The 27,431-nt window shown below is 40.5% G+C and overlaps 1 protein-coding gene across 1 annotated transcript in view; it reads left to right on the top strand.

The window, feature by feature from the left end:
• Nucleotides 1-27,431, top strand: part of Rhp (GTP-Rho-binding protein rhophilin) — a 104,423-nt gene that overhangs the window by 71,662 nt on the left and 5,330 nt on the right. Inside the window, exons 3-13 of the mRNA XM_034970259.2 lie at nucleotides 12,606-12,722; nucleotides 15,056-15,183; nucleotides 18,093-18,246; nucleotides 19,361-19,502; nucleotides 19,706-19,797; nucleotides 20,517-20,666; nucleotides 21,020-21,178; nucleotides 21,947-22,025; nucleotides 22,891-22,995; nucleotides 24,611-24,728; nucleotides 26,413-26,534. Coding sequence (XP_034826150.1) covers nucleotides 12,606-12,722; nucleotides 15,056-15,183; nucleotides 18,093-18,246; nucleotides 19,361-19,502; nucleotides 19,706-19,797; nucleotides 20,517-20,666; nucleotides 21,020-21,178; nucleotides 21,947-22,025; nucleotides 22,891-22,995; nucleotides 24,611-24,728; nucleotides 26,413-26,534 — 1,366 coding nt within the window. The remainder of the gene's footprint in view (nucleotides 1-12,605; nucleotides 12,723-15,055; nucleotides 15,184-18,092; nucleotides 18,247-19,360; nucleotides 19,503-19,705; nucleotides 19,798-20,516; nucleotides 20,667-21,019; nucleotides 21,179-21,946; nucleotides 22,026-22,890; nucleotides 22,996-24,610; nucleotides 24,729-26,412; nucleotides 26,535-27,431) is intronic.

The following is a 27,431-nucleotide window of genomic DNA, read 5'->3' as shown; positions in this document are numbered from 1 at the left end:
TTTCATATTTTTTATTATTTGTTGTTTATAGCGGCAATAGAAATATTATACACTCTGCGAAAACGAGATGGCCAAAAGTTGCCCCAGTCTTAACAAAATATAAAGTTATTATAAATTTATAATAAATTCAGATAAAATATACAATGAATTTTGAATAACTATTTACATTTAAAAGCAGTTGGTGATAATAACTGAAAAAAAATAAGAATATCGAAGAATAATTGAAGTAAATAAGAATCTTGGACAAAATCGATTGATTTTGTCCAAGATTTTCCCTTTTTTACTTTACGTCCTTGGATGGAAGTCTTTTTATGCCTATAACATACTTAATGCCACGACTGCAAAACAACATGCGACTTTTTTTCTTAAAATACAAGATTTTTACTATTAATATTATAATATTATATCATCTCTGTACATTCTGGGACACGCGTTCATGTGATAGGTACAGCTCGTTGACATGCAGATGAACAGACGGATGGAAAGCTGAGTCTTAGTAGGGTCCCGTTGGCATTTGTCAGGTTCGGAACCCTAAAAACTAAGAACGGCATTTTTTTGAGTAAAAGTGACAGTGAACCTTACGTAAGCTTTCCAAAGTCTTTCTACGGTTGGTATGCAGTCAGTCGTTTCGTTTTCTAAGTGAAAAGTGTAATGATGGGGTGGCCGTGGCATCGCAAGCCGACATTAGCATGGCATGGGCGGACGGCAGCCGTGGAATGGGTAATTTGCGAGTTTCGCGAACTCCTACAGATTACATATTTGCTAGACTGATATTGAACTATGTCGTATGTATAAAGAGGTATGGAACGCTGCATGTTCGGCTTCACCAGAAAGGACAGGAAGAGATGCAAAGATCTAAGACGAATCACCAAACTCGAAGATGTAGTCATCCAAACCAAAATACCTATTTAAATGGAGATGGACTGGACACATATAAAGAGCAACCGCCGAGTTACTTGCTGGTTCTTCTTAGTAGGAAAGGCATTCTGAACCAGTGGTAGATGCATCCGACAATTCAAAAGTATTTGTGAAAGTTTAGTTGAATAAAAAATATTTTCAAGCAAATTGGCAGCAATGACTGGGTCCATCAGAAATCTAGCACGAACTATACCACGTGAGCTTCGTTACACTATCTATAATACACTAATTAAGCCTCACTTAATGTACTTGATTGAAGTCTGGGGAAGTGCTGCCAAGACAAGATTAGCTCATCTACAAACTGCTCAAAATAAAATAATAAAAATTCTTTTCACATATCCCTTTCGAACACATACTAAAAAACTTTACATCGACACCAAAATTATGAACATTCATCAGTTATATATATACAACACATGTATTTTTGTTAGGAAAACTATAAATAAAACAATCCACACAAATATCACATTTACAAAAATTAAAACTAAAACTCGTCGAGCCAGTTACCTTATCCTACCCAAAACTAGAACAAATTATGGCAGAAAAACCCTTACCTATGAAGGAGCTAAACTTTATAACCAAATACCTGCACACATAAAAAATGTACACTCATTCAATGCATTTAAAACTGAATTAGCTGCTCACATTATGAGTAATGCGAATCACTTCGACAAATGCATTGAATGAGTACCTAAATGGCGAATATTTGTAAACTTTATTCTTAGAATTAAGTTCTCATGTAAGTGACTTTGTCTTTATGAGAATAAACGTCTTTAAACCTAAACCTAAAAATATTTTCATTTCATTTCATACTTCGAGAGAAGTCAAAGAAATGGACCAAAGCTATGACATCTCAACCTGTCGCGGACTACAGATTTAACTTTTATATATATATATATATAAACGAAGTGATGCCCGCGTGGATTTAGGTTTTTTAATGTCCCGTGGGAACTCTTCAATTTCCAGGGCTAAAAAGTAGCCTATGTCCGTCCGCAGGATGCAAGGTATCTTTGCACTATTTTCAAAATCACATTCACAAGTCATTGATCGGATGGGCCATGAAAAGCTACAGACAGACAGACAGACGCACTTTCGCATTTATAATATTAGTATGGATAGCGAGCAAACGAGCAGGTCGGTGGCTAAGTGGTTACCACCGAACATGAACAAATGCAGCACCTGTGGACAGAGGCGGATTTGCAGTCTTGGCCGCTCTAGGCCCCAGGCCAGAGCCGCCCCTTTCCCAGCTCTCATCATATTAAAGACCACACGAATTTCAAACCCCTATTTCACCCCCTTAGGGGTTAAATTTTCAAAAATCCTTTCTTAGCGGATTCTATAATAGCTATCTGCATTCCAAATTTCAGCCCGATCCTTCCAGTAGTTTGAGCTGTGCGTTGATAGATCAGTCAGTCAGTCAGTCACCTTTTCCTTTTATATATTTAGACTACACAGTACTTAATGAATTTACTTTATTGTCAATTTTCATCGAAATCGATTCAGAAATTTAGTTAACATAGCTGGTACCTAGTTTGCAATACTTTTCGACCTTTCAGAGATAATAATTGCACATTTAAATAAAACATTTAAAACGGTTATCTGCTAAGGGATTGGTCAACTTAGTTTGGATACGCGAGAGTGAAGACTCGAGTGACTACCAGATGGTGTCCAGATGGCAGAACATCGTTTAAATGTAGAATGTAGGCACCATAAAATCCGAAAAAGAAATAAAGAAAATCAAGACCTCAGACAATCTATCTTTCAATAATCCGATCGACATAGCTAATGAATTTAACAATTACTTCATCAACATCAGTAATAAGCAACATCAAACGCAGACTAGTACTACAACGGTAAAAGCTAATATTAATTCAATACCTAATCACATAAATACTTTATTTCTTACTCCTATCAATAGCAATGATATATATAAAGTAACAATTAACCTAAAAAATACAAATTCAACTGGCTATGATGACATCAGTACAAAAATCTTAAAACTATGTGCTGGGGAGTTATCTTTACCTCTAAGCCATATTATAAACCAATCATTTGTATCTGGTGTCATCCCTAGCAATCTTAAATTTGCTGTAGTTAAACCAATACACAAGAAAGGGGATAAGTCTTCAACGAATAACTCCCTATAGCATTAATTCCAATATTATCCAAAATTTTTGAGAAAATCATGTATAATAAAATCTACATTTTCTTCAAAAATTATAATATTCTAAAATCTGAGCAGTTTGGCTTTAGGAAAAATAGCAATACGACATTAGCTTGTTTTGAATTAAACAAATCTATCACAGAAGCTTTAAACGCTAAATTATCAGTAGTTAGCTTATTCCTAGATATGACAAAAGCTTTTGACCTTGTTTGTCACGAGACTCTAATGAGAAAATTGGAGCGATACGGTATAAGAGGTCTGGCGCTCGAATGGATAATCAGCTATCTTGGTCAAAGACAACAATGTGTGGAAATATCCAGAACTAGTAAAGAACAATGTAGTACTTTTCGTTCTGCGTTCAAACAACAACAACCTTTCGGTGTACCACAAGGAAGCATACTAGGGCCGCTATTATTTTTAACATACATCAATGACCTACCCAACTGCATTAGCCAGCAATGCATCCTATATGCTGATGACACAATGACACACCAATAATTATAAAATGCAAGGATAAATCGACCCTTGAAAGTGATATAAATAACGCATTAGCAAAAACAATTGAATGGCTAGAACTCAATAATTTAACAGCTAATATGGATAAAACAAAATATATTCAATTTCTTACTTACAATAGCACTCCCATTAATTTACAAATAAGTTATAAACTGCAAAACATTGAAAGAGTAGATGACATATCGTTCTTAGGTCTTATTTTTGATAAATACAGTAATTGGAAAGCACATGTTGATAGTCTATGCAATAGACTTGATCGCTTTACATACGTTTTAAAAAGGCTCAGCAAAAATTCTAGTATAAAAACTGCATTGCTTGCATATCATGGACATGTTGCCTCACTGTTACGCTATGGTCTTGTCTTATGGGGTAACTCTGTAAACGCTGATAAGGTATTTATAAGACAAAAAGCATGCTTGAGGTCCATTTGTGGTGCGAATATGATGGACAGCTGCCGGCCTTTATTTAAATGTCACGGCATACTCCCCTTACCTAGTCTCTATATATTAGAAATATGTTTACTTGTTAAAAAAAATCCAGGATTATTCTTGGCTAATGAGGTCAATCCAAACTTGAAAAGCAGAAGAAGGAATAATAAAATTCAGCTACCTCACACGAGGATAAATCTTTTTTCTAAAAGCGCATACTACATGGCAATAAAACTTATAACAAGCTACCCGAAGTGATAAAAAACACGCCTAGTATACTACATTTCAAGCGGAAACTACATGATCTTCTTTTAAACAAAATGTATTACAAAATTAATGACTATTTCATGGATAAAAATTTATAATATAATTGATGAATTTGGACTCTTATATGCGCTGACAAACTATGCTTTTGTTCTGCTTCTTTTAAATGACTGGTTTATATTCTGTAATCACTGTATATTTTATTTTGTTTTTAACTACGACATGGAAATCCTTATTTTATTTTATCTGATTGAGTAATGTTTAAATTTATGATTTCGTAAATGTAATGAACTAGAAAAAAAAAATTGATGTAATTGTAATATTCTTTAACCATTTGCACACCAGGATCTGGTAGAATGTGTCAGGCAACTCAACTGATGTAACACCTACATGTACCCACATTCCAGCGAATAAACGTTTATTTATTATTTATTTATTATTTAATATTTATTTAAAACCCAAAACTAAGATTGTCATTAGGGTACCCGGACCAATAGATGAACATTCGGAAATTCGGAATTCAACTAAATAGTCGTATATTTTTCAAATCACATAATAATATGTACTGAATAATTAATATTTTTTCTTAATGTTTTTAATGTTTTTTCAACTCCCCAATGAATAAAATTTTAAAGTCACTAGTAACTAATAAAATAGGAGGCACTGGATGTCCTCTGCTGGTAACTGTCAAAAGATCTGCATTTAATAAGGACAAAAGTAGATTCATAACAATATCTTTAAAAAATCGGCCAAGTGCGAATCAGACTAGCGCACTGAGGGTTCCGTACTGCAATCGTATTTTATCGACATTTTGCACGATAAATCAGAAACTACTGACTAGATCTCGTTCCAACCAATTTTCGGTGGAAGTTTGCATGGTAATGTACATCATATATTTTTTTTAGTTTTATCATTCTCTTATTTTAGAAGTTACAGGGGGGAGACACACATTTTACCACTTTGGAAGTGTCTCTCGCGCAAACTATTCAGTTTAGAAAAAAATGACATTAGAAACCTCAATATCATTTTTGAAGATCTATCCATAGATACTCCACACGTATAGGTTTGATGAAAAAAATATTTTTTGAGTTTCAGTTCTAAGTAGGGGACCCCCAAAATTTATTGTTTTTTTTCTATTTTTGTGTGAAAATCTTAATGCGGTTCACAGAATACATCTTCTTACCAAGTTTCAAAAGTATAGCTCTTATGGTTTCGGAAAAAAGTGGCTGTGACATACGGACGGACATACAGACAGACATGATATTATACATTTATAAGGGTTCCGTTTTTTTTCTATTTGGCTACGGAACCCTAAAAAATCTATAGCATCCATTAGCATCTTTGAAATTCATCGGCACCGTAATAATCGTTTTTTTTATATCACGTAGGTATAAGTTTTGTAGTGATCGCTCTTTATATTATGTTTTCTCAAGGATTTACTTTATTAATCGCGATTTTTCAAAGAGAAATTATTTAAATCACACAAACACTCGGACATTACACCCTATACCCTATCTGTATTGTTTTGCCAAAATGTATCGCGTAAAGTTTTATGGTCTCGTTTTGGTGGTGTCGTCCGTCCCTCCTGTTGTTTATGAATAGGTTTTCTGTACCATGTGCGTTCGAACGCAACATGAGACCTCATAGTAACATTTGTGAATATGGGTTGTACTTAAGTGTTTACGCTTTTGCCTTTCTCGATCCTTGACCTATTGTTTCGTTCACGTAAAAACAATGATCTATTGTCCTTTTATTGGTTGCTTACGCACTTTCTATTCCTGATTTCTCTTGAACTTATTGATTATTTATATAAGTTCAAGTTAGTTATAAGTATTAATACGATGCATTGCAGAGCGGCCGCCCCTAATATGTGGCCGCTCTAGGCACGGGCCTATTGTGCCTAAGGGCAAATCCGCCACTGCCTGTGGAACCTCCAATGCGTTGCCAGCTTTTCAGGAATTTGTTGATCCGACCCTTAAATAATGTTGAATGTTGAAATCTTGACGGAGCACCGCCGAAGGGAGTTGAGAAGAGACAGCCAGTAAATAAATAAAGCATCGATATACGAGTAAATGATAAGGTATGGTCAAGCGAACAAAATTTTTCACAGTTTTGGAACCAAATAAATCAGCGCCACCTCTTCGATACTAATGAACGACCCGTTTGAAATCTAGACGTCACTGAGGTTGCATTGGTGCTGAAGCAACACTGAGTCGGTGCCATTTTGTTTGTTCAATAACCCTGTCCATACGAAGTAATATATAAGTCAATGAAATAAAGTCACTTTTACGCAAAACTTTGTTTTAAAACGCAAGAATTCCACCTCATTTAGAACTTTTATAGTTATTTTCTCGGCAAACTGGTTGGCTGCAGCAATTTTCACGTTCTTAAATCATTCCTTAGGCCGTATAAATGGTAATATGTTATGATTTAAATGGTAGATACATTATGACTTATGAGATACTACTTACTAGCGACCCGCCCCGGCTTCGCATGGGTGCAACATAGATACTAATGTGCTGTCATTGAGGTGTAATGCCTCGGAAACTCTCAAATGAGAGGATTTTTTCCCGATCTAATTCACATTAGTTAAATTTCTCTAGGGATCTCTAATTTTTTTGAATTAAACTATAGCTATAAACCTTCCTTTTGAATCACTCTATCTATTGGTGAAAACCGCATTAAAATCCGTTGCGTAGTTTAAAAGATCTACGCGTTCATACATACATACAGACGCGGGAAGCGACTTTATTTTATACTATGTATAGATTTACGTAATGTCAGGCTGTTTACAAACGTAAACAAATTAGTGCAAATAAATTGCCATTAATTTGTTTTTAGCCACTTTAGAGGTCGTTAGCGCGAAAGTGGTTTGACGCCAAAATGACACAGATTTTATCATTTAATTATGGACTTGTTGTTTGACCTAATGCAAGCCATTAGAAGATGAGCGACCAAACTTCCGCTCCTTCCGTATGATAATCCTCAAGTCGATAGACGTCCACTGCTGGACATAGGTATCTTTGTAAGGAATTGCACACGGTCTTGCGCCGCCTGAATCCAGCGGCTCCGAGTCACTTGTTTGATGTCATCTGTCTACCAAGTGGAGAGACGACCTCCCTGGGGCGGTGGTAAATGCTGTGGTCTTATTAGTGGGAGGTCCCGGGTTCGATTCCTGGCAGGGGTTTGGAATTTTATAATTTCTTTTCTGGGACTTCGGCCGTAGCTAGTTACCACCCTACCGGCAAAGCCGTGCCGCCAAGCGATTTAGCGTTCCGGTACGATGCCGTGTAGAAACCAAAGGTGTATGTATGGGTTTAATAAAAACTGCCATACTCCTTCCAGGTTAGCCCGGTTCTATCTTAGACTGCATCATCACTTACCACCAGGTGAAATTGCAGTCAAGGGCTAACTTGTATCTGAATAAAATAAAATAAAACGTCTATTGGTTCTTCGAACTATGTGTTCAGCTAGGGTTGCCAGACGTCCGGATAAAGCCGGACATAGGTAGGCTTTTTGATTGCGTGTCCGGCATGTCCGGCTTTTGTTAGGTTTTACATACAATTTTTTTGTCGTACCTATTAATACGAAGACTCAAAATCCTTAATAATGTAGGGTGTCCGGCCTTTCTACCCAAATGTCCGGCCAAACTGGCTGGTCTGTCCGGCTAATTAGGTTTGGTGACCTGGCAACCCTATGTTCAGCCCATTACCTATTCGGCTTCGCAACCCGTTAAGTTATGTCGGTTACTCTGGTTCTACTACGGATATCCTTATTTTACTTTAATAAACTTTTTTTTTTAAAGAATATTAGCCAAGTTTATCATACTGACTAATATTCCCCTTTCCCCTCCAATTAAGCGTAAAGCTTGTGCTAGGATTAGGTACGACAATAGTGCAACGGGTGGGGTTTAAACCGGCGACCTTTCGGTTTTCAGTCCGCTCCTTTCCTAACCGTTGAGCTATCGAGGCTCTACTATGAGAAGATATTATGTATTATGAGTTATGACATATTATGATGAGATATTACGTAAAGACAGGTCGTTGACCCGCATTAATGAATTAGTGCAAATTAATTGCTATTAATCTGTTTTTAGGCACATCAAAAGCCGTTAGCGCGAAAGTTGTTTGACCCCAAAAATATCAATTTATTATATTACACTAATCCACACTAATATTATAAATGCGAATGTGTGTCTATCTGTCTGTCCGCTAGCTTTTCACGGCCTATCCGTTTAACCGATTTTGACGAAATTTGGTACAGAGATAGCTTGCATCCTGGGTAAGGATACATAGGCTACTTTTATCCCGGAAAATCAAAGAATTCCCACGGTCTATAGGTGATAGTCTGTGCAATAAGAACTTCCATTTCGAAAGACTGCACGATTTCTTATTTACAAAATAATTTTAAATACATATCAAAAATTGCGTAACCCGCAGGAATCGAACCGGCATCTTTTTATTTACAGCTATGACATTTACGAAAATGATGCATTACCTAATGCATTACAGAAACCACGCTTTAAGTTTTGTATTTTAAGTGATTGCAAAAGTGAAGAAACTAAAATACTGAGTTTGTAAAAATCACATCTACAAAACAGAAATCACGAATCATTTGCGATTGCAAAATGCATCAATCAGACGAAACAACACTCTGAAGAGCGTGTCTAAACAAATTTATTCATAGAAATATATACCGACAAAAAGTCGGTAAAGACATACCGACAAATAGTCGGTAAAAAGTCGCCGACACGCTCCAAAAATTCAGTAGAGTCGCGTTCATTGCGTAGAGAATCTCTACGCAACAATACTATAGAGAGAAAGAGCCAGCGAGTGCCAGGCCTTCGTTATTTTAAAATAGCTGTTTCTTTGCGTATTCTCCCCAACACAAGGAGGGACGATCTGCGACTATAAACTTTTTCACACCACTCGCTTGAAAATTCCTTGTTACAGACCTGTTATCTAAAGGTAAAGTAGATCATAAAATTCCTATGCTAGGTTGTGATGTTGTACTGAAATCCATTACGCCTTAAGGATGTAATAGAGTTTAGAACATTCCGTATCCGAAGCAAATTCTGTGCCTAACAACGAGGTTTTAGTTCATGCTACTATTTTTTTTATGAATATCCCATGCTAAACATGACTATATAATATAATATTTCCCGTTCCCCTCCAACTAAGCGTAAAGCTTGTGCTAGGAGTTGGTACGACAATTATAGTCCAACGGGTGGGACTTGAACCGTTGACTTTTTGGAAATCAGTCCACTCCTTAACCGTTGTCACTAAGTGTCTGGCAATGCATGACGTGATTTTTAATACTATTCCGAAGAAAAAAAATTAGACTTTATACTTTGACGTAGGATTTTTACACCTTTATTGCCTTTATCTCCCAAAGCCACCATGATACTAACTTGATAGTCGCTGATCGTTCCTCCCAGTGTTAGGGACAATACGCAGAGAAACTTTCAGCTTTTATAAAATAACGAAGGCCTGGCACGCATTGGCTCTTAGTCCACTACTAGAGATACAGACATTATGTTAATTGTACGCAAATTAGTAGTTCGTATTGTTGTTATGCGTAGGTAGAGTAGACTCATTTGAATAATTCCTTATTAGTGTCAAGAGAAGAAATTATAATATAAATGATTGAAAACAGTGATTTTTCAAGTATTTCCGCACATCTTTTACATACTCTCTAGTACACAGAACTCATACTAATCTAAATATATAAAAGGAAAAGGTGACTGACTGACTGACTGACTGCCTGACCTATCAACGCACAGCAACGCAAACCACTGAACGGATTTGGCTGAAATTTGGCATGCAGATAGCTATTATGACGTAGATATCCGCTAAGAAAGGATTTTCGAAAATTCAACCGCTAACGGGGTGAAACTGGCATTTGAAATTTGCGTAGTCCACGCGGAAGAAGTCGCGAGCATAAGCTAGTCCTTACTAATATTGTAAATTACGAAAGTATGTCTGTCTATCTGTCCTCCTGTCTGTGGCATCGTACCGGAACACTAAATTGCTTGGCGGCACGGCTTTTTGTCTGTCTGTCTGTCCGTGAATTTGTGGTTACATCACAAAAAATATTAAAATGTGTGACCAATTAATTAGTATTTTCAATTTTTCAAAGTAAGGTAACTATACCAAATAGGGTATCATATGAAAGGGCTACCTGTACATTCTGAAAAAGATTTTTATTTATTTTTGTGCATTATAGTTTTTGAATTATCGTACAAAATGTCGAAAAAAAACGACTGTAATACGGAACCTCTTGTTGGTCTGGTTTTTAGGGTTCCGTACCTCAAAAGGAAAAACGGAGCCCTTATAGGATCACTTTGTTGTCTGTCTGTCTGTCTGTCTGTCTGTCTGTCCGTCTGTCTGTCTGTCAAGAAACCTACAGGGTACTTCCCGTTGACCTAGAATCATGAAATTTGGCAGGTAGGTAGATCTTATAGCTGATATTTGGGGAAAAATCTGAAAACCGTGAATTTAGGGTTAGATCACACAAAAAAATTAAATTGTGGTCATGAACTAATAATTAGTATTTTCAACTTTCGAAGTGAGTGACTATATCAAGTGGGGTATCATATGAAAGGTCTTCACCTATACATAAAACAGATTTTTATTCATTTTTATGCATTATAGTTTTTGAATTATCGTGCAAAATGTCGAAAAAATACGGCTGTAGTACGGAACCCTCATTGCGCGAGCCTGACTCGCACTTGGCCGGTTTTTTAGGTATCTATTCTGAAATGTGTAATTAGGTTGTGAAAGTGGTGTTAATCGTTGAATTGGCCTTCTAGAAATTAAAAGTTTCAAACTTTAAACGTGCCTTTATTACCATCACTTATTATTTTATTCGTATATGTCAACATAGCTCCTAAACTGTATTCCCCATGGTCATATATTATCACATTGTACGTGTGTGGACTGTCCAGTTGCACTTGCATATAAAATATAGTATGTCGTAACTTCTTCAAATTAAATATGCCTCATTGCATTGCCTAACTGCGAATATACGTGTGTTAAATCTTGTTAAAAATTATAACACGTGCAATAGGTACCTACAGATTTTTGATTTATTTAGTGTTAGATGATGCCATGAGTTGGTCCGCGTAGTTTTAAATTTCATAACTTGTGGGAACTCTTTGATTTTCCGGGATAAAAAGTAGCCTATGTCCTTCCCTGGGTTGCACTACCTCTGCACCAAATTTCATCAAAATCGGTTGAACGGTTGAGCCGTGAAAAGCTAGCAGACAGACAGACAGACACACTTTCGCATTTATAATATTAGTATGGATGAATGTCACAACTTCGTCCGCGTATCCATCCCGTGGGAACTCTTTGATTTTCCGGGATGAAAAGTAGCCTATGTTCTTCCCCAGGAGGTAAGCTTACTATGTACAGTACACGGCAGAAAGTAATGCACATCGGCCTTTAGAATGGCATTTTAGCTTTGTAGAGCGTTGTCTCTGTCACTCATACCTACCTATATGACGTTTTGTCGGTCTCAACGAAAGTGACAACGCTCTACAAATCTGCTATCTCCTTCTAAAGGTCGATGTACATATATTACTTTCTGCCACGTACTGTACCAAATTGCATCAAAATCGTTTTAACTGTTGGGCCGCTAAAGCTAGCAGACAGACAGAAAGACAGACAGACACACTTTTATAATATTCGTACGGATTTTGCATAGATACAAAGTATATTATTGCACTGAACCTGCATCGATGTATTGAACACAAACAAAACAACGTTGGGCGGATCGGCTTTCTGATGCGATTCTGATCCATTATCCACGCTATAGCACGATTTGATCTATTTGGACCATAATTCTGTGTGTCAGTGCTGCGAAAATAAATACATTCTACGAAGATGGTCCTTCGAGCCGGATATAATGGCGAAGTTGTAGATACATATTTGAATCGGCGCGCGTGGCGTCCAGTAAACTTTACAGAGTATGGCCGTCAGTTGACTGGACGTCGCTTCAAGTCTGCTGCAAACTTGACGGTAAACTTGATCGCCAACGTAAGTTTCCTAAAAAGTACCTACAATGATCGTTTGCTAATCTTCTTCTTCTTCTTCTCGAGTCGACGGCCACCTCAAACATGTGCAGCCCAAAAAGCCGCAACCGCGATAGCTCGGTCTTAAAGGTAGCTGTCGTGGTGAAAGGATTTGTCAGCCTACTCTTTTTGTTCATGTAGTAGCTGTTTCCAAGGACGCCGGGTGCTAAACTAACCACCACGCGGGGAGGCTCTTTTTATGTCCCCTATGTTTGCTAATAGTATCCCTCTTTGTCCTCAGGGCTCGGACCCGCGCGTGGCGACGTGTCGCGGCCGGCTGCAGACGCGGCGCTGTCAACTCAACCAAGAGATCAACAAGGAACTACGGCTGCGAGCCGGCGCTGAGAACTTGTTCAAGGTAGGTCTCTTTGTCCTCAGGGCTCGGACCCGCGCGTGGCGCCGTGTCGTGGCCGGCTGCAGACGCGGCGCTGTCAACTCAACCAAGAGATCAACAAGGAACTACGGCTGCGAGCCGGCGCTGAGAACTTGTTCAAGGTAGGTCTCATTGTCCTCAGGGCTCGGACCCGCGCGTGGCGACGTGTCGCGGCCGGCTGCAGACGCGGCGCTGTCAACTCAACCAAGAGATCAACAAGGAACTACGGCTGCGAGCCGGCGCTGAGAACTTGTTCAAGGTAGGTCTCTTTGTCCTCAGGGCTCGGATCCGCGCGTGGCGACGTGTCGCGGCCGGCTGCAGACGCGGCGCTGTCAACTCAACCAAGAGATCAACAAGGAACTACGGCTGCGAGCCGGCGCTGAGAACTTGTTCAAGGTAGGTCTCTTTGTCCTCAGGGCTCGGACCCGCGCGTGGCGACGTGTCGCGGCCGGCTGCAGACGCGGCGCTGTCAACTCAACCAAGAGATCAACAAGGAACTACGGCTGCGAGCCGGCGCTGAGAACTTGTTCAAGGTAGGTCTCTTTGTCCTCAGGGCTCGGACCCGCGCGTGGCGACGTGTCGCGGCCGGCTGCAGACGCGGCGCTGTCAACTCAACCAAGAGATCAACAAGGAACTACGGCTGCGAGCCGGCGCTGAGAACTTGTTCAAGGTAGGTCTCTTTGTCCTCAGGGCTCGGACCCGCGCGTGGCGACGTGTCGTGGCCGGCTGCAGACGCGGCGCTGTCAACTCAACCAAGAGATCAACAAGGAACTACGGCTGCGAGCCGGCGCTGAGAACTTGTTCAAGGTAGGTCTCTTTGTCCTCAGGGCTCGGACCCGCGCGTGGCGACGTGTCGCGGCCGGCTGCAGACGCGGCGCTGTCAACTCAACCAAGAGATCAACAAGGAACTACGGCTGCGAGCCGGCGCTGAGAACTTGTTCAAGGTAGGTCTCTTTGTCCTCAGGGCTCGGACCCGCGCGTGGCGACGTGTCGCGGCCGGCTGCAGACGCGGCGCTGTCAACTCAACCAAGAGATCAACAAGGAACTACTTTTGAGGTACGGAACCCTAAAAACTAGTTCAGATCTTTAGTTTGACTTTACTGATTCAGATTTGAAGTGGTAGATGTTTTTCATGTTCTTCTGGGCTTAATTTCCAACCTACGAAATCAAACTAATGTGTAACTTCTACGCTCAAACGATTGTTTTCCGTTTCTCAAAGAGCGCAGCCTGTAGGCTGTATTGTTACAAAAACAAAAGAAGTTAACGCGACGAACCGTAGCCCCCTCTCCGAGGGGTTCCTGACCTTTGGCCTTCAGGTGTGCATTCTCGGACTCAGTAGGTACCTAAAGTTAGTGTATAATGGAGATCACGCCAAACTTTAGTGCGCCTTAGATTTTCGCGCATTTGTTCCCACGAACGACGGAACAGAAATATCAGAGATTATTAGTTGCTAGAAATCTGTAATTTGGCATGGGTATAAATATTAATCACGCCGATAAAGTGGTGAAATAAAATTGTGATCAATATTTTTTTTTAGGGTAGCTCCCCTACATGTAAAGTGGGGATGAAATTTTTTTTCTCGTCTACCCAGTGGCGTGCAGGTCATAGAGGCATAAATGCACTGCTTACCCCAGTTGTAATAGCTCAATGCATAGTTTTCATTATGACCTGCCATTAAACAGGTTCCTACCTAACTAATGCCTACCCTGGCTTCAAACCTTGTGCACAATGGCGTGCACAGATTTTGAAGCCAGGGTAAGCATTTGTATGATAGGCCTTAGATACACCTTATAGAGACCTGCTAAATGGCAGGTCATAAAGAAAAATGAGCACTGGTCATTTCAACTAGGGTAAGCAGTACTTTTATGCCTCTATGAATTGCACGCCACTGCCTGTGCACGCCACTGCCGGTCTACCCCATAGTGTGGGGTATCGTTGAATAGGTCTTTTAGAAATACTGTGGGTGTGAGAACATCATTTTTCGATTTCTAGATCCGTAATTTGCTAATTTTTATTAGAGTCAACTGCCCCCCCCCCCCCCCCCGTTTATCAGCCAAATGGTAGTATATAGGAACGTGAAAAAATTCACAGCAGTAGTATATATAATCAATTATAAAGGAAAACTATCATGACTAAGTATCACAGGTTAAGGAGTTATATCTGTATTTCGAGTTTAATTATTGGTCAGCTGTAATAATTGTGACTACGGAACCCTACACTGCGCGTGGCCCGAATCGCACTTGGCCGGTTTTTTTTGTTATTATGCCAGGAAAAGTTGTAGCTCCTAATGTTACATGAGCTGATTGTTCCTGTTGCAGGCCACGACGAACAGAAAGCTGCGGGAGACAGTCGCACTTGAGCTGAGCTTCGTCAACTCCAACCTGCAGCTGCTCAAGGAGCAACTCGCCGAGCTCAACTCCTCCGTCGAGCTCTACCAGAATGACAGGTAACTTACACCAAACTAAACATGTACGTGACATGTACAGTACGACAAGCTCAGAACAAGGACTATTAGAAGTAGCCCTATTGTGACACTTACTGTTAGAGCGAGATAGCTAAATGCTTTAAGCTCTTATTAGAACGTGACAAATAAATAAATAAATAAATCAAACGTTTATTTTTCAATCATCTAGATTACACACATAATTTGATTTGATCTTGAACAAATTTGCGTGCTTGTTGACATATACAATATTAAAAATGGTACAAGATCAAGAACTGGCTATCCTAGCTAGATTTTTAGATCTGTGTAAAGGATAGCCAGCCCTCTCCCTCGGTTAACTAAAAAGTAAATAAGAACATGAGTGCACAAGCACAAATCAGTTATTACAGAAGATTGCTGTTCTTTAACGTTTTTACACTTAAATAAAGTGTGTATGATTTATGAACCTAGATAGTTGTGAAGGAAAACTATAGTGCACAGTGAGTGGTGTGTTTGCGTTTATGTAGTGTGTGTGTAGTGTGTGTGTGTGTGTGTGTGTGTGTGTGTGTGTGTGTGTGTGTGTGTGTGTGTGTGTGTGTGTGTGTGTGTGTGTGTGTGTAAGTGAGTGTAAATGTGTAGGGGTAAGTAAGAAAGTAATTAAAATCTAACTGTAATTAAATAATGTTGTATAGGTAAATTAAATGAATTAACAAAATGATTATGTTTTGTCCTTATCACCGTGGCCACTTTTTTTTGTTTGCCAAAATGCATTTGTACGTGAGTATTTGGCAAACAACGTGAAGTGTAGAAGGAATGACATTTCAAGAACAAGACAAGAGATCAAGTCAAGAGGTCAGAAGACAAGTAAGAAAATCTGCTTGAGCGAGAGGGACTGAGGGGGCCACGCTAGTTGCCAATCTGGACATATCTGTGACGACAAGGCTCTCTTTCTTGGCACTTAAATGACATTGACATGGGCACGGGTGTAGTTGCATAACCATAGATAATAATAGATAAAGTGTAGAACAAAGGCTGCCAGCAAATAAAATCTCCTCAATTTTACGGGTCGAGAAAAGCCCACGCACGTTCGGTAGGTACCCTCATTCCGCACATTGCCTTGATTACGTGACTTTTGAGTCCACCAATCACAACAAAGCATTCTCCCCTGTCCCCCGCCAACATTTTACGATTTGCTTTCATGCAAAACCTTGTATACAGGGTGTAACCAGAAAGCTAGCAAAAACTTAGCGTTATTGTTATACTACTTAAACACAATCCAATACCAATAACCATTTGCCCCATTTTGTAGTTTTAGTGATTTAGTTGTTCTCAAACCCGCAATGTAGGTATAGCGTGCAAAACTCGGGTCAATGCTCTGCCTACGACGCGGCTTTGACTCCGAGTGGCCTATTACGCAACGGTTGTTGACGTCTAGCATCAGTCAGATGTTTTATTTGCAATATATCGTAAAGTTTTACAAAATTAAAGGATTTTTTAATGGTTTTTCGGGTTTTTGTTTGGTATCATATCAGTAATCATCAGTACTAGCACCTGTCTTCGTTTTTGCCAGCGTTCTGGTTACACCCTGTATATGCGTACTCTTGAGGTTGAATTTTCTGTGACTTAGATGTTCATCAAGTTGTCTGTTGTATAGCCCAACATGCCGCCTAACAACTAGACTATTAACCAGCACACTAACAGAGGCTATTACCACAATTACGAGCCGTTAACTTTTTGCTCCCCTTTGCGTTCGTTGCGCGCGTTTACGTAAATTACTATTTTCTGGATTTGCTAATTATCGAGTACGAATAACTTTTGTTTCATTTGTTTATTTACCCCGGACGACGCTTTTATTAGTGTTGTATATGCCCCGCAAATTGCTAATGCGCTGGAACCATGTCTCATTAATAATAATAATAATAATAAATACACTTTATTTGCACAACCACAAGAAGAAGAAGAAGAGGAACTCATTAACATCGAAATGGCGTCATTTTGACGCAATTTGACGTTTTTTTATTTTTTTATTTTATTCAGATACAAGTTAGCCCTTGACTGCAATCTCGCCTCGTGGTAAGTGACGATGCAGTCTAAGATGGATGCGGGCTAACCTAGAAGGGGTATGGCAGTACGTATATTTAAGTAAAAATATACCATCAGCTCGAAACTTCAGTCTAGTGCTGACGTCACTAAAATGGCGACCACGCGCATTAGCAATTTGCGGGACGTATAGTAATCTAATAGCGCGCTTAAAGTACGCTTACACGGGCAATTGAAAATCCGCAAATCCAGGCAATTTAGTCAACTATGACGTCACGACTCAGACTTGGGCGCGTTTGGAACCCTCTAGCTTTAGTTTTAAGTTTACGTAATTAATTTTCCATCTTACAAATCTAACAATATTATAAATATCTCACACCCGGCTTTACTCACGTGTATAGTCGACGTTAGCCCGACTAGTTTCGAACCCATCCGGGGTCCTTTTTCAAAGGAGTCAGTTCGCGCACGCGTCGCAGTTAAGACTGCGCGCCGCTGCCCGCATAGCGCTTTTCGGGTATGGGTTCCGTACCCGAAACGCTTCCCGCTACGTAACCCTAAAAATTAACGGAACATCTAGTCCTCATAATGGATGGGAAAATTGAATTGCTCAAAATATACCTCGTTAATTAAATAACAAACACGTATCTAATTAACAAACCGTTGGTAGAACATGTTACCAGTCCAACTTCCGCCATATTAGCTGTTTCCCGCCACTACGATTCATTTCATTTCTAGCGGGGTTTTTCATTACGTCTATTTTAATTGACGACCTCCCTGGCGCAGTGGTAAGTGCTGTTGTCTTTTTAGTGGAAACTCCCGGGTTCGATTCCCAGCAGGGGTTTGGTGTTTTATAATTTCTTAAATTTTCTTTTTAATATGATATTGATTTCCAGCAAGGAGTGCGTGATGCCGATGATCCCGCTCGGCCTGAAGGAGACCAAGGAGGTGGACTTCAGGGAGCCGTTCAAAGACTTCATCCTGGAGCACTACAGTGAAGATGCGGCCACGTATGAAGACGCCATCTCTGACTTCATGGATATGAGACAGGTACTAACTTCAACATTAAGTATATTATTTCGGTAGCGCCGTCTTTTAATTGTAAACACTTTGCTCATCGACCGATTACATCATCCTTCCTACCGTTGTTGTAAGACTATAAAATCGGACGCGCTGTGAGAAACGAGTCGCCGATTCCTGACGTCACGTCAGACTTACGGACCAAAACATCAGATCAACAGCTCCTCCCATCCCAACGTTACCCTAAGCCGTGGTCCGAGCCTCGCAGGAGGCGCCCTTAGGATGGCGTTGCCCCCCGATCACTCTGAATTGTTCTTCGAGCCCTAGGGCTCACCCCCAGGCGGAGCTTCGCGCTCGCCACCCCCCCGGTGACGCTGTAGCGGCCAGTAGGGCCTACGCAGCATAGTCAATCCGAAACAACACACACACAAAGAGAAACGAGTCATTATTCGTTTGGCTGCGGCCAGAGGCGGTTCTCAGAAAACATGGGGTGTCATAGGTTTTATAATTTATTGTTATATATAATTATAATATATGTCAACGGCTGTACTCACGTATTTAGTCGACGTTAGCCCGACTAGTTTATAATTGTTGTTGTAACCTAATGTGGTTCCTGTTGGTTGGAGTTGGACTGGTTGATGTTATAATAGTTAGGTAGTGGTTGGTCTGGGATCTATATGGGGATGGAGGAGCCGATCTAAGTAGGGTTAGTTAGGGTTGTCTATTCGCATAGTAGACGCAGTAGACGTAGTATTCGGGTAGTAGTAGTAGTAGATTTCGAAAAACCTGCATCAATCATTATTACAATCACAATTATTGTTGTGATTGGCTGAATTTCTTGTTGCAACAATGCATTTTTCTATTTTTTATTTAAAGAATATTAGTCATGTTAAATGACTGTATGCGAGTCCTGGAGTACGTCCATTTGGAAGTAATCCATTTGGAAGCATTCCAAACAGACGTATATCCAGTGGCTAGCTTTAGCCAATAGTAAGCGAGTGTCGGCCAATCAGACGGGATTGCGATTGTCACACTGTAGCCGTCATTTTCCCGTAATCGAACCCCAGAAGTAGGTTACTTCTTGTTGTGAATGACATCCTCTGAATGCATGCCATGCTAAATGGGGAAATGTTTCTGTTTCTAGGCCATGCGCACCCCAGTTCGCTCGACAGCGGGAGTTGCGCTTCTATTCAAGTACTACAACCAGCTGTACTACATCGAGAGGCGATTCTTCCCTCCTGACAGATCACTCGGCGTGTACTTCGAGTGGTTCGACTCTTTAACTGGTAGGTTTTGATTTAACCTCATCACCATCATCTCCACCCATCGCCAGCTCTCTGTCAGACTCACGGGTCTCCTTTCAAAATGAGAAGGATTTAGGACATACCTACTCATCATGCTGGCCAACTGTGGATTAGCAAACTTCACACGTCTGTTTTTTTGTCTTTCATGATTTTTTTTCTAACCAAGTATTTATTTTTGATTTCAGGAGTCCCGTCATGTCAGCGAACAGTTGCTTTTGAAAAAGCATGTGTACTGTTCAATATTGCAGGCATTTACACACAAATTGGCGCCAAACAGGTGATTATTGCACCGTTTCTTCATAAGCTTTAGATACTGCTGATCATTCATTAATATGTTAAAACAAACATAATATTATTGAATAAATATGTATGTCAATAATCGGGATATATTCCTAACAAATATTCAATCTTGATATTAATAAAACTTAGTTCTAAAGACACTCATAAATAGACAACACCTGGTGCACCACAGGGAAGTTCTTTAGCTCTGGTACTGTTTCTCCTGTACAAGACTGATTGAAATATTTTGATACACCTAAATTCTGTTTTTCTACCTACACAATGTTTATATACGTATATTTATTGTACTGTATAGTGTCATTTTAAAATTTGACAAAAGAACAAGCGACGAGACGTCGTGTTGGAAGCGAACCTTTTGTTAAAGAGACCTAATTAAAAAAGCTATGAAAAGCTGCGTTCGTTTCTTTGGTCATGTGTAATTACTAATTAGTGGCAATGAGTGTCCCACTTAACTTCTTTTTTATATTTTATTATTACTGCCCAAATTATGAATGAGTGAGCTACAGTAACAAATTGCAACAGGCCATAAAGATGATGGCAATGAAATGCACCTCGTAAGCTGGGCAGCTCGTATCGTTGATATAAGTGAACAAGATAGAGAATTAGATTTCGTGTACAATGTGTAAGAAGTTTCACTTCTGTCTAGGGTTCCACGACATCTTACAAGTTTTTCATTTTACCTTCCTACCATTACAGGAGCGCGCTACGTGCGCTGGTCTGGACGGCGCTGTAGACGCACTGCTGCGCGCGGCGGGCGCCTTGAGGTACATCCACGAGAACTTCACCAACGCGCCGTCGGTAGACCTCGCTGCCGATACGCTGTTAGTGCTGGGAGCTCTGATGACGGTACAGTACTACCACTTTTATAAGCTACGCCGATGTACCTGTGCAGAAATATTATTTTTGAATGGCGCGAAAACATCTCCATCCAATCATAGCGCGCGTCTGTCCGCTATTGGTTGTTGCATACGCGCCATGTTTAGGTATGAGCGAGATAGCACGAGTTAAAAGAGCAACTGCTGAGTTTTTTACCGGCTTGTTTTAGTCCGAACTGGTCTTAGAGTCCGAGACGTAATATAAGAGACTCTAGTTATGAAATAAATAAATTTTGTTAAAAACTGTTAGACATGTCTTCTCTATAGTCTATACCTAAGAACAAGAAAAGTACATTTAATAATGTAAGGTATTTTATTCACCAGGCCCAAGCGCGAGAGTGTCTGTTCGACAAGCTTCAGCTGCAAGCGAGAGAAGCTTGCGGAGGAAGAGAGCGGGAGCTGCGAGACGACCTCGACATGTGCCTCGACCTCGCGCAGGAGAGCGCGCAGCTCGCCGCCACCTACCTCCAGCTCTATGAGAAGGTACAAGTACCTCCACCATGTCTACCAGGAGATCAGAAATGACCTCTATATCAAGCGTGCAGATCATAATTCGTAAAGGCATGAAAGCACTACATACCCTAGTAGATAATTTTGATCGAAGTTTTCCTTCAACGTTTCTGATATGAACTGCTAAGGAATGCCCTTGTTTCCTGCCACATATAACCTAATTCAAGGCAAGAGTGAATACGCGTGTTCTAGGCTAACTTGCTCTAAACCAGATCTCTCAAGTGCTATGCTTGGGCTTGACGACAATCAGGCTTTCGCAATAAAAATAAAACCTTGCTAAATAACGCCTACCCTGGCTTCAAGCCCTAATCCCAAGTTTCAAGCTATAGCTTAAAGCTTGAAACATCCTATGGGTCCTGCTCAGTGCCCCTTCAGTTGCTACTGGTCGCCTCGGTGGGAATCTTCGGCAAGCTACGGGAGTTCGCGCACTACTGGCACAAGAGGCGGAACAGCTCGGACCGTGATCGTGGACCAGTGGGTGTTTGAGGAGGGATCCGGACCGCGGGGATCTGCGTTTTTGTGCACGTCTGCCCCAGAAAGGGGAGAAAGACAAAAAGGGACAAGGAAAGGATAGAAAGAATTTGTAAAGAGTCAAGAAGGAGCCCCGGGAAAGAGCTACCGAGCAAATACCGAATGGGCGCCATCCCGCGTTTCGGCCCATATAACCGTGAGGTTGGTGTGGCCATGGGAGGTGGATGGGTTGGTCGCCATTATTAAATCATACTTTATTTTCGTTTTCAGATGCAAACGGAAGGAGTGTTCAACTACGTGCCATACTCGTGGGTCTCACTGGTCCACGTCAAGACTGAATTTTATAAAGGTAACAAGATCAACCCAACAAATTGAGTAATTATATTATAATCTTTATTTCATCAGACATCAAAGGCCCACAATATTATGTTAGTAACCATCTTAACCGTTATAGGCCGTCACATTTTTTTAAATTGTAGTTGATTAAAAAATCACCTAAATCATATTATTATCGATTTTGACGACCTCCCTGGCGCAGTGGTGAGCGCTGTGGTCTTAATAGTGGGAGGTCCCGGGTTCGATTCCTGGCAGGGGTTTGGAATTTTATAATTTCTTAATTTCTGGTCTGGTCTGGTGGGAGGCTTCGGCCGTGGCTGGTTACCACCCTACCGGCAAAGCCGTGCCGCCAAGCGATTTAGCGTTCCGATACGATGCTGTGTAGAAACCAAAGGGGCATGGGTTTATTAAAAACTGCCATACCCCTTCCAGGTTAGCCCGCTATCATCTTAGACTGCATCATCACTTACCACCAGGTGAGATTGCAGTCAAGGGCTAACTTGTATCTGAATAAAAAAAAAAAAATTATCAAACACCTGGAAAACTTCCACGGACTCGTAGGTACGAAGCGTTGTCGTCCATAGGAGAACTAGAGTAACCGACATAGCTCAACGGGCTGCGAAGCTGAAGTGGCAATGGGTAGGGCATATAGTTCGTACAACAGATAGACGTTGGGGTCCCAAGGTGCTGGAATGGCGACCTCGCACCGGAAGACGCAGTGTTGGAAGACGTCCCACTAGGTGGACGAACGACATCAGACGAGTCGCAGGGAGCCGCTGGCTTCAGGCGGTGCCGTGGCGTGAGGAAATCCCTACAGGAGATCTATGTCCAGCAGTGGACGTCTATCGGTTGATGATGAATGTATGTATTTGTTCCAGCGTTAGCGCACCAATACTGCGCGACAGGGCTGCTGCACGCGACGGGCGAGCGGCGCGCTCGCGACAGACTCGCGGCACTGTATGCGCCCTCCGACAACAATGACGGTAAATAATTCAATCTCTTACATAACACATAGAGAGTGTACTTAGAAGGCTAGCAAGAACGAGGACAGGTGATACTGGTAATGGCACCGATTCTGAGCACAACCTAATTTTAGAGTATTCGCATCCTCTTCTTACTAATGTAATATGAAAAGGACAGACGCAGTTTGACAGTTTTAAATTTAATTTTTAGATGGTAAAACCCGTCATTTTAGCGCGCAGTCGCGAACCTACTGTTTAAATTTGTATTGTGCACTAAAATTTAGAGTCTTTAAATGTGAAAATCATGTTCCGTTCCCTTTTTAGCATTGTTAAAAAGAAAAGGATGCAGATACTCTAAATTTAGTTCAGAGAAAGACAAAGGAATCGGTGCCAATGATTACTGATGATCACAAAAATCCGTAAAGCTACAGTCGTACTTTTCGACATTTTGTACAATAAATCAAAAACTATTATTCATAAAAATAGGTAAACATCTGTTTAAGAATGCAAAGGTGAAAGAATACCCCACTTGGTAGGTAAAGTAATCTTACTTTGAAAGTTGAAAAAATTAATTTTATTTGTTCATGATTTTTTTTTTGTGGTCTTTTCAAATTCACGATTTTCGGATTTTTTTCTAGCGTTCTAATTACATCCTGTATATTAAGTACAGTACGCGGCCGAAAGTAATGTACATCGACATTTAGAAGGAGATAGCAGACTTGTAGAGCGTTGTCTCTGTCGTTGAGACCGACAAAACGTCATATAGGTATGAGTGACAGAGACAATGTTCTACAGAGCAAAGGCCGATGTACATTACTTTCTGCCGTGTACTGTAGGTTAAAGATGGGCGTTATTGGCTATTTACGGCAACGGTTAATCAACAGTTACTTAGTTTCAATACCGATATTGTTAACCGTTGCCGAATATCGGTATCAGAGTTGTGTTTCAACTAATGTAATATGCGCAACGCGCAGCGGTTTCCGTAGTAGTAACTAAGCTAGCTGCCGTATCAATACCGTCTGTATAGCTAGCGCGCGCATATTCACTAAAATAAAACCAATTTTACTTTCATGAATATCGTGAAGTAATCACAACCTTAAGTTCATAGCAGTAAAGTTTAATTTGATCATTGACATAGGTCAAACTATAGTGGACGCCTGCACGAATAGTTTGCCACAGTCCAGTTAACCAAAAACATTTCATGAAGATTGATAAACCAAAGAGGACCTTATCTCTATTACTCTAAGGCTAACTGTATTTAGATTGACAGATCAAAGTGTAATGGACAAGTACTTGTACAGTTAAGCCTTAGCGTAATAGAGATAAGGTCGGCTTTGGTTTACCAAGTTCTTAGTTACTAAGCCAGTAGCCAATAACCGCTCCTTCTCAGCTTTCAGTGAAAGAAAGAAAGAGAAGGCATAATTATTGCGTTTCTAGTTACCAAAAAACCAAACAATGCATTGTCAGCTGCCAGTTGGCAGCGTTGCGTTGTCAGGTGGTTCGTCATAGATGATAACTGAAAACCGTTGCTAGCTACGACAATAACGCTACGGTACGCTATAGGCGCGGCAGCGGTTTTCAGTTAAGTTAAGCTATAGCGGACACATGTCTACTGTAGGTATATTTTACTCGGCAGGTTCTATAACAGGGTTCAAGTGTGACGAGGAGTTCGACCACACGGCGCTGGGGCGCGCGCATCTCGCGGAGGCGCTCGCGCTCTACGAAGAGGCGTTGAGGCTGCAGCGGATGTGTCGGTGAGTATACTTTTTTTTTTTTTCTTCGGGGGAGGAAAAAATCCCTACGGACTTCTGCCTGCTGGCAGGCTGTGTCCGACTCGCACGGACTAAAATAACCTCCCCATGTCTACCAAGGTGAGCACGGAACTGCGTTAGCATTACTTCGTGCTGACCCCCTAAATTTCTATCTACCTCTTTTCTTCTTTTTCCCTCTCTTCCCTTCTTATCATTATAGCCCTCAGCATTTTGCTATATCGTTGCCAGGCTTCTTCGCTCGACAGCATGCGCGATATAAGGTTACGGGCGTTCACACCCTCCGCGTCGGTCGATCCTAGCGCTTCTGTCCTTACGTCGGCACAACCAGGACATTCAAAGATTGCGATTGCTCTCTTGGCACTTAAATGACATTGACAGGGGGGCGCTGTTGGAGCGCAAAGACTTATATTCAAAAAAGAACAAAGGGGACACTTGACGGCAACGTTAGTTCCGATTTTCGCCACGCGCTAAGATAGCCTTGTCGCACTGTACATCTTTTTTTAATCCAAAAAGGTTCCATATATCCAGAAAAATAAACTTAGTATTTTGATGACCAGTTTACAACCCTCTTGGCTTTAGTTTAAAGTTTATATTAATTAATTATCACCATTACCTACCTATTATATTATATATTTTTTAATTTATAGAGTAACGCTTGCCTGCAAGGGCCTAAGGGGGTGAAATAGGGATTTGAAATTTGTGCAGTCCACGCGGACGACCGTAGATAGAATAATAGGTAGATTTAGTACTGTGTAACCGCGTATGAGATAGCGATAGCACGACGTAACGATGAATAACACGACAATTATTACCATTGTTCAATGTTCAGTAGTCAATATTTGTATTAACCGATCAACAATATTTGTATTAAACGTTTTTTATGTGAAAACAAGTAAATAACTCATGATAAATACAATTACGCCACGACTTCTCAAAGTTTGTTTCGCAACTTCTTGTATGTATTCTTGAAAAAAAAACAGTTAAGGGACAAGAAATAGGTTAGCTGCGTCTCTGTTTATCACATTAGTAACTTTATCTGTGCTCTCTTTTTAGTACGAATGAGAAAGCAAATGTTCCTGCATCTACCTTTATTACTGTATCTACGGCAAAGACGTATATTCAATCAAGAACAAAGGGGACACTTGACGGCAACGTTAGTTCCGATTTCCGCCACGCGCCAAAAAGCCTTGTCGCACTGTACATCTTTTTTTAATAATAAACTTAGTATTTTGATGACCAGTTTAGAACCCTCTTGGCTTTAGTTTAAAGTTTATATTAATTAATTATCACCATTACCTACCTATTATATATATTTTTTTAATTCATAGAGTAACGCTTGCCTGCAAGGGCCTGAGGGGGTGAAATAGGGATTTGAAATTTGTGCAGTCCACGCGGACGAAGTCGCGAGTATAAGCTAGTATCTAAATATATAAAATAAAAAGGTGACTGACTGATCTATCAACGCCCAGCTCAAACTACTGGACGGATCGGGCTGAAATTTTGCATGCAGATAGCTATTATGACGTAGGCATCCGCTAAGAAAGGATTTTTGAAAACTCATCCCCTAAGGGGGTTAAATAGGGGTTTGAAATGTATGTAGTCCACGCGGACGAAGTCGCGGGAATAAGCTTGTTTCAAATAAATGATTTGACTTTGAATATTCCAGAGAGCTGCGCAACAAGGAGGCGCTGTCGCGTGCAGTGCGCGCGGCGCGGGAGCGCGCGTCGCGCGAGCACGCTCCTCCGGCGGACGAGTTCGCGGACTTGCTCGACGTGCCCAACATACTACGTAACTAACTTACCTTACCTTACGATAGCGATATGATAGCCGAAATTTCATTTTTAGGGTTCCGTGCCTCAAAAGGAAAAACGGAACCCTTATAAGATCACTTTGTTGTCTGCCGGTCTGTCAAGAAACCTACAGGGTACTTCCCGTTGACCTAGAATAATGAAATTTGGCAGGTAGGTCTTATAGCAGACATTCGGGGGAAAATCTGAAAACCGTGAATTTGTGGTTACATTCCACAAAAAAAAATTAAATTGTGGTTATGAATTAATAATTATTATTTTCAATTTATAAGTAAGATAACTATATCAAATGGGGTATAATATGAAAGGGAAACAGAAACCTGTACATTCTAAAACAGATTTTTATTTATTTTTAGGTATAATATTTTTTTATTTATCGTGCAAAATGTCGATAAAATACGATTGTATTACGGAACCCTCAGTGCGCGAGTCTGCCTCGCACTTGGCCGGTTTTTATTAACAACCTAAATTACTTTACCTTACCGATATGATAGCTAAAATTTCATTTTTATTGAAAACCTAACAAAAATCGACGCTTCCTCGGCACCACTTGAGCATTAAAGCCGAGCTGCCTCAAGCAGAAGAAGCGCTGGATTAAACTGTGTTATAAGTCCCGCAAATTGCTATTGCGTTGGAACCATGTCTCATTAACATCGAAATACGTCATTTTGACATCAGACGAAATAAAAATATACCATCAGCTCTATTTGCTCTATCTACACTTTATTTGCACAACCACAAGAAGAAGAAGAAGAAGAGGAACTCATTAACATCGAAATGACGTCATTTTGACATTAGACGAAATAAAAATATACCATCAGCTCTATTTGCTCTATCTACACTTTATTTGCACAACCACAAGAAGAAGAAGAAGAGG

This window comes from Maniola hyperantus, chromosome 7, assembly GCF_902806685.2.
Source record: "Maniola hyperantus chromosome 7, iAphHyp1.2, whole genome shotgun sequence".
NCBI classification, from domain to species: Eukaryota; Metazoa; Arthropoda; class Insecta; order Lepidoptera; family Nymphalidae; genus Maniola; species Maniola hyperantus.
This window is presented reverse-complemented; position numbering and strand designations above follow the sequence as displayed.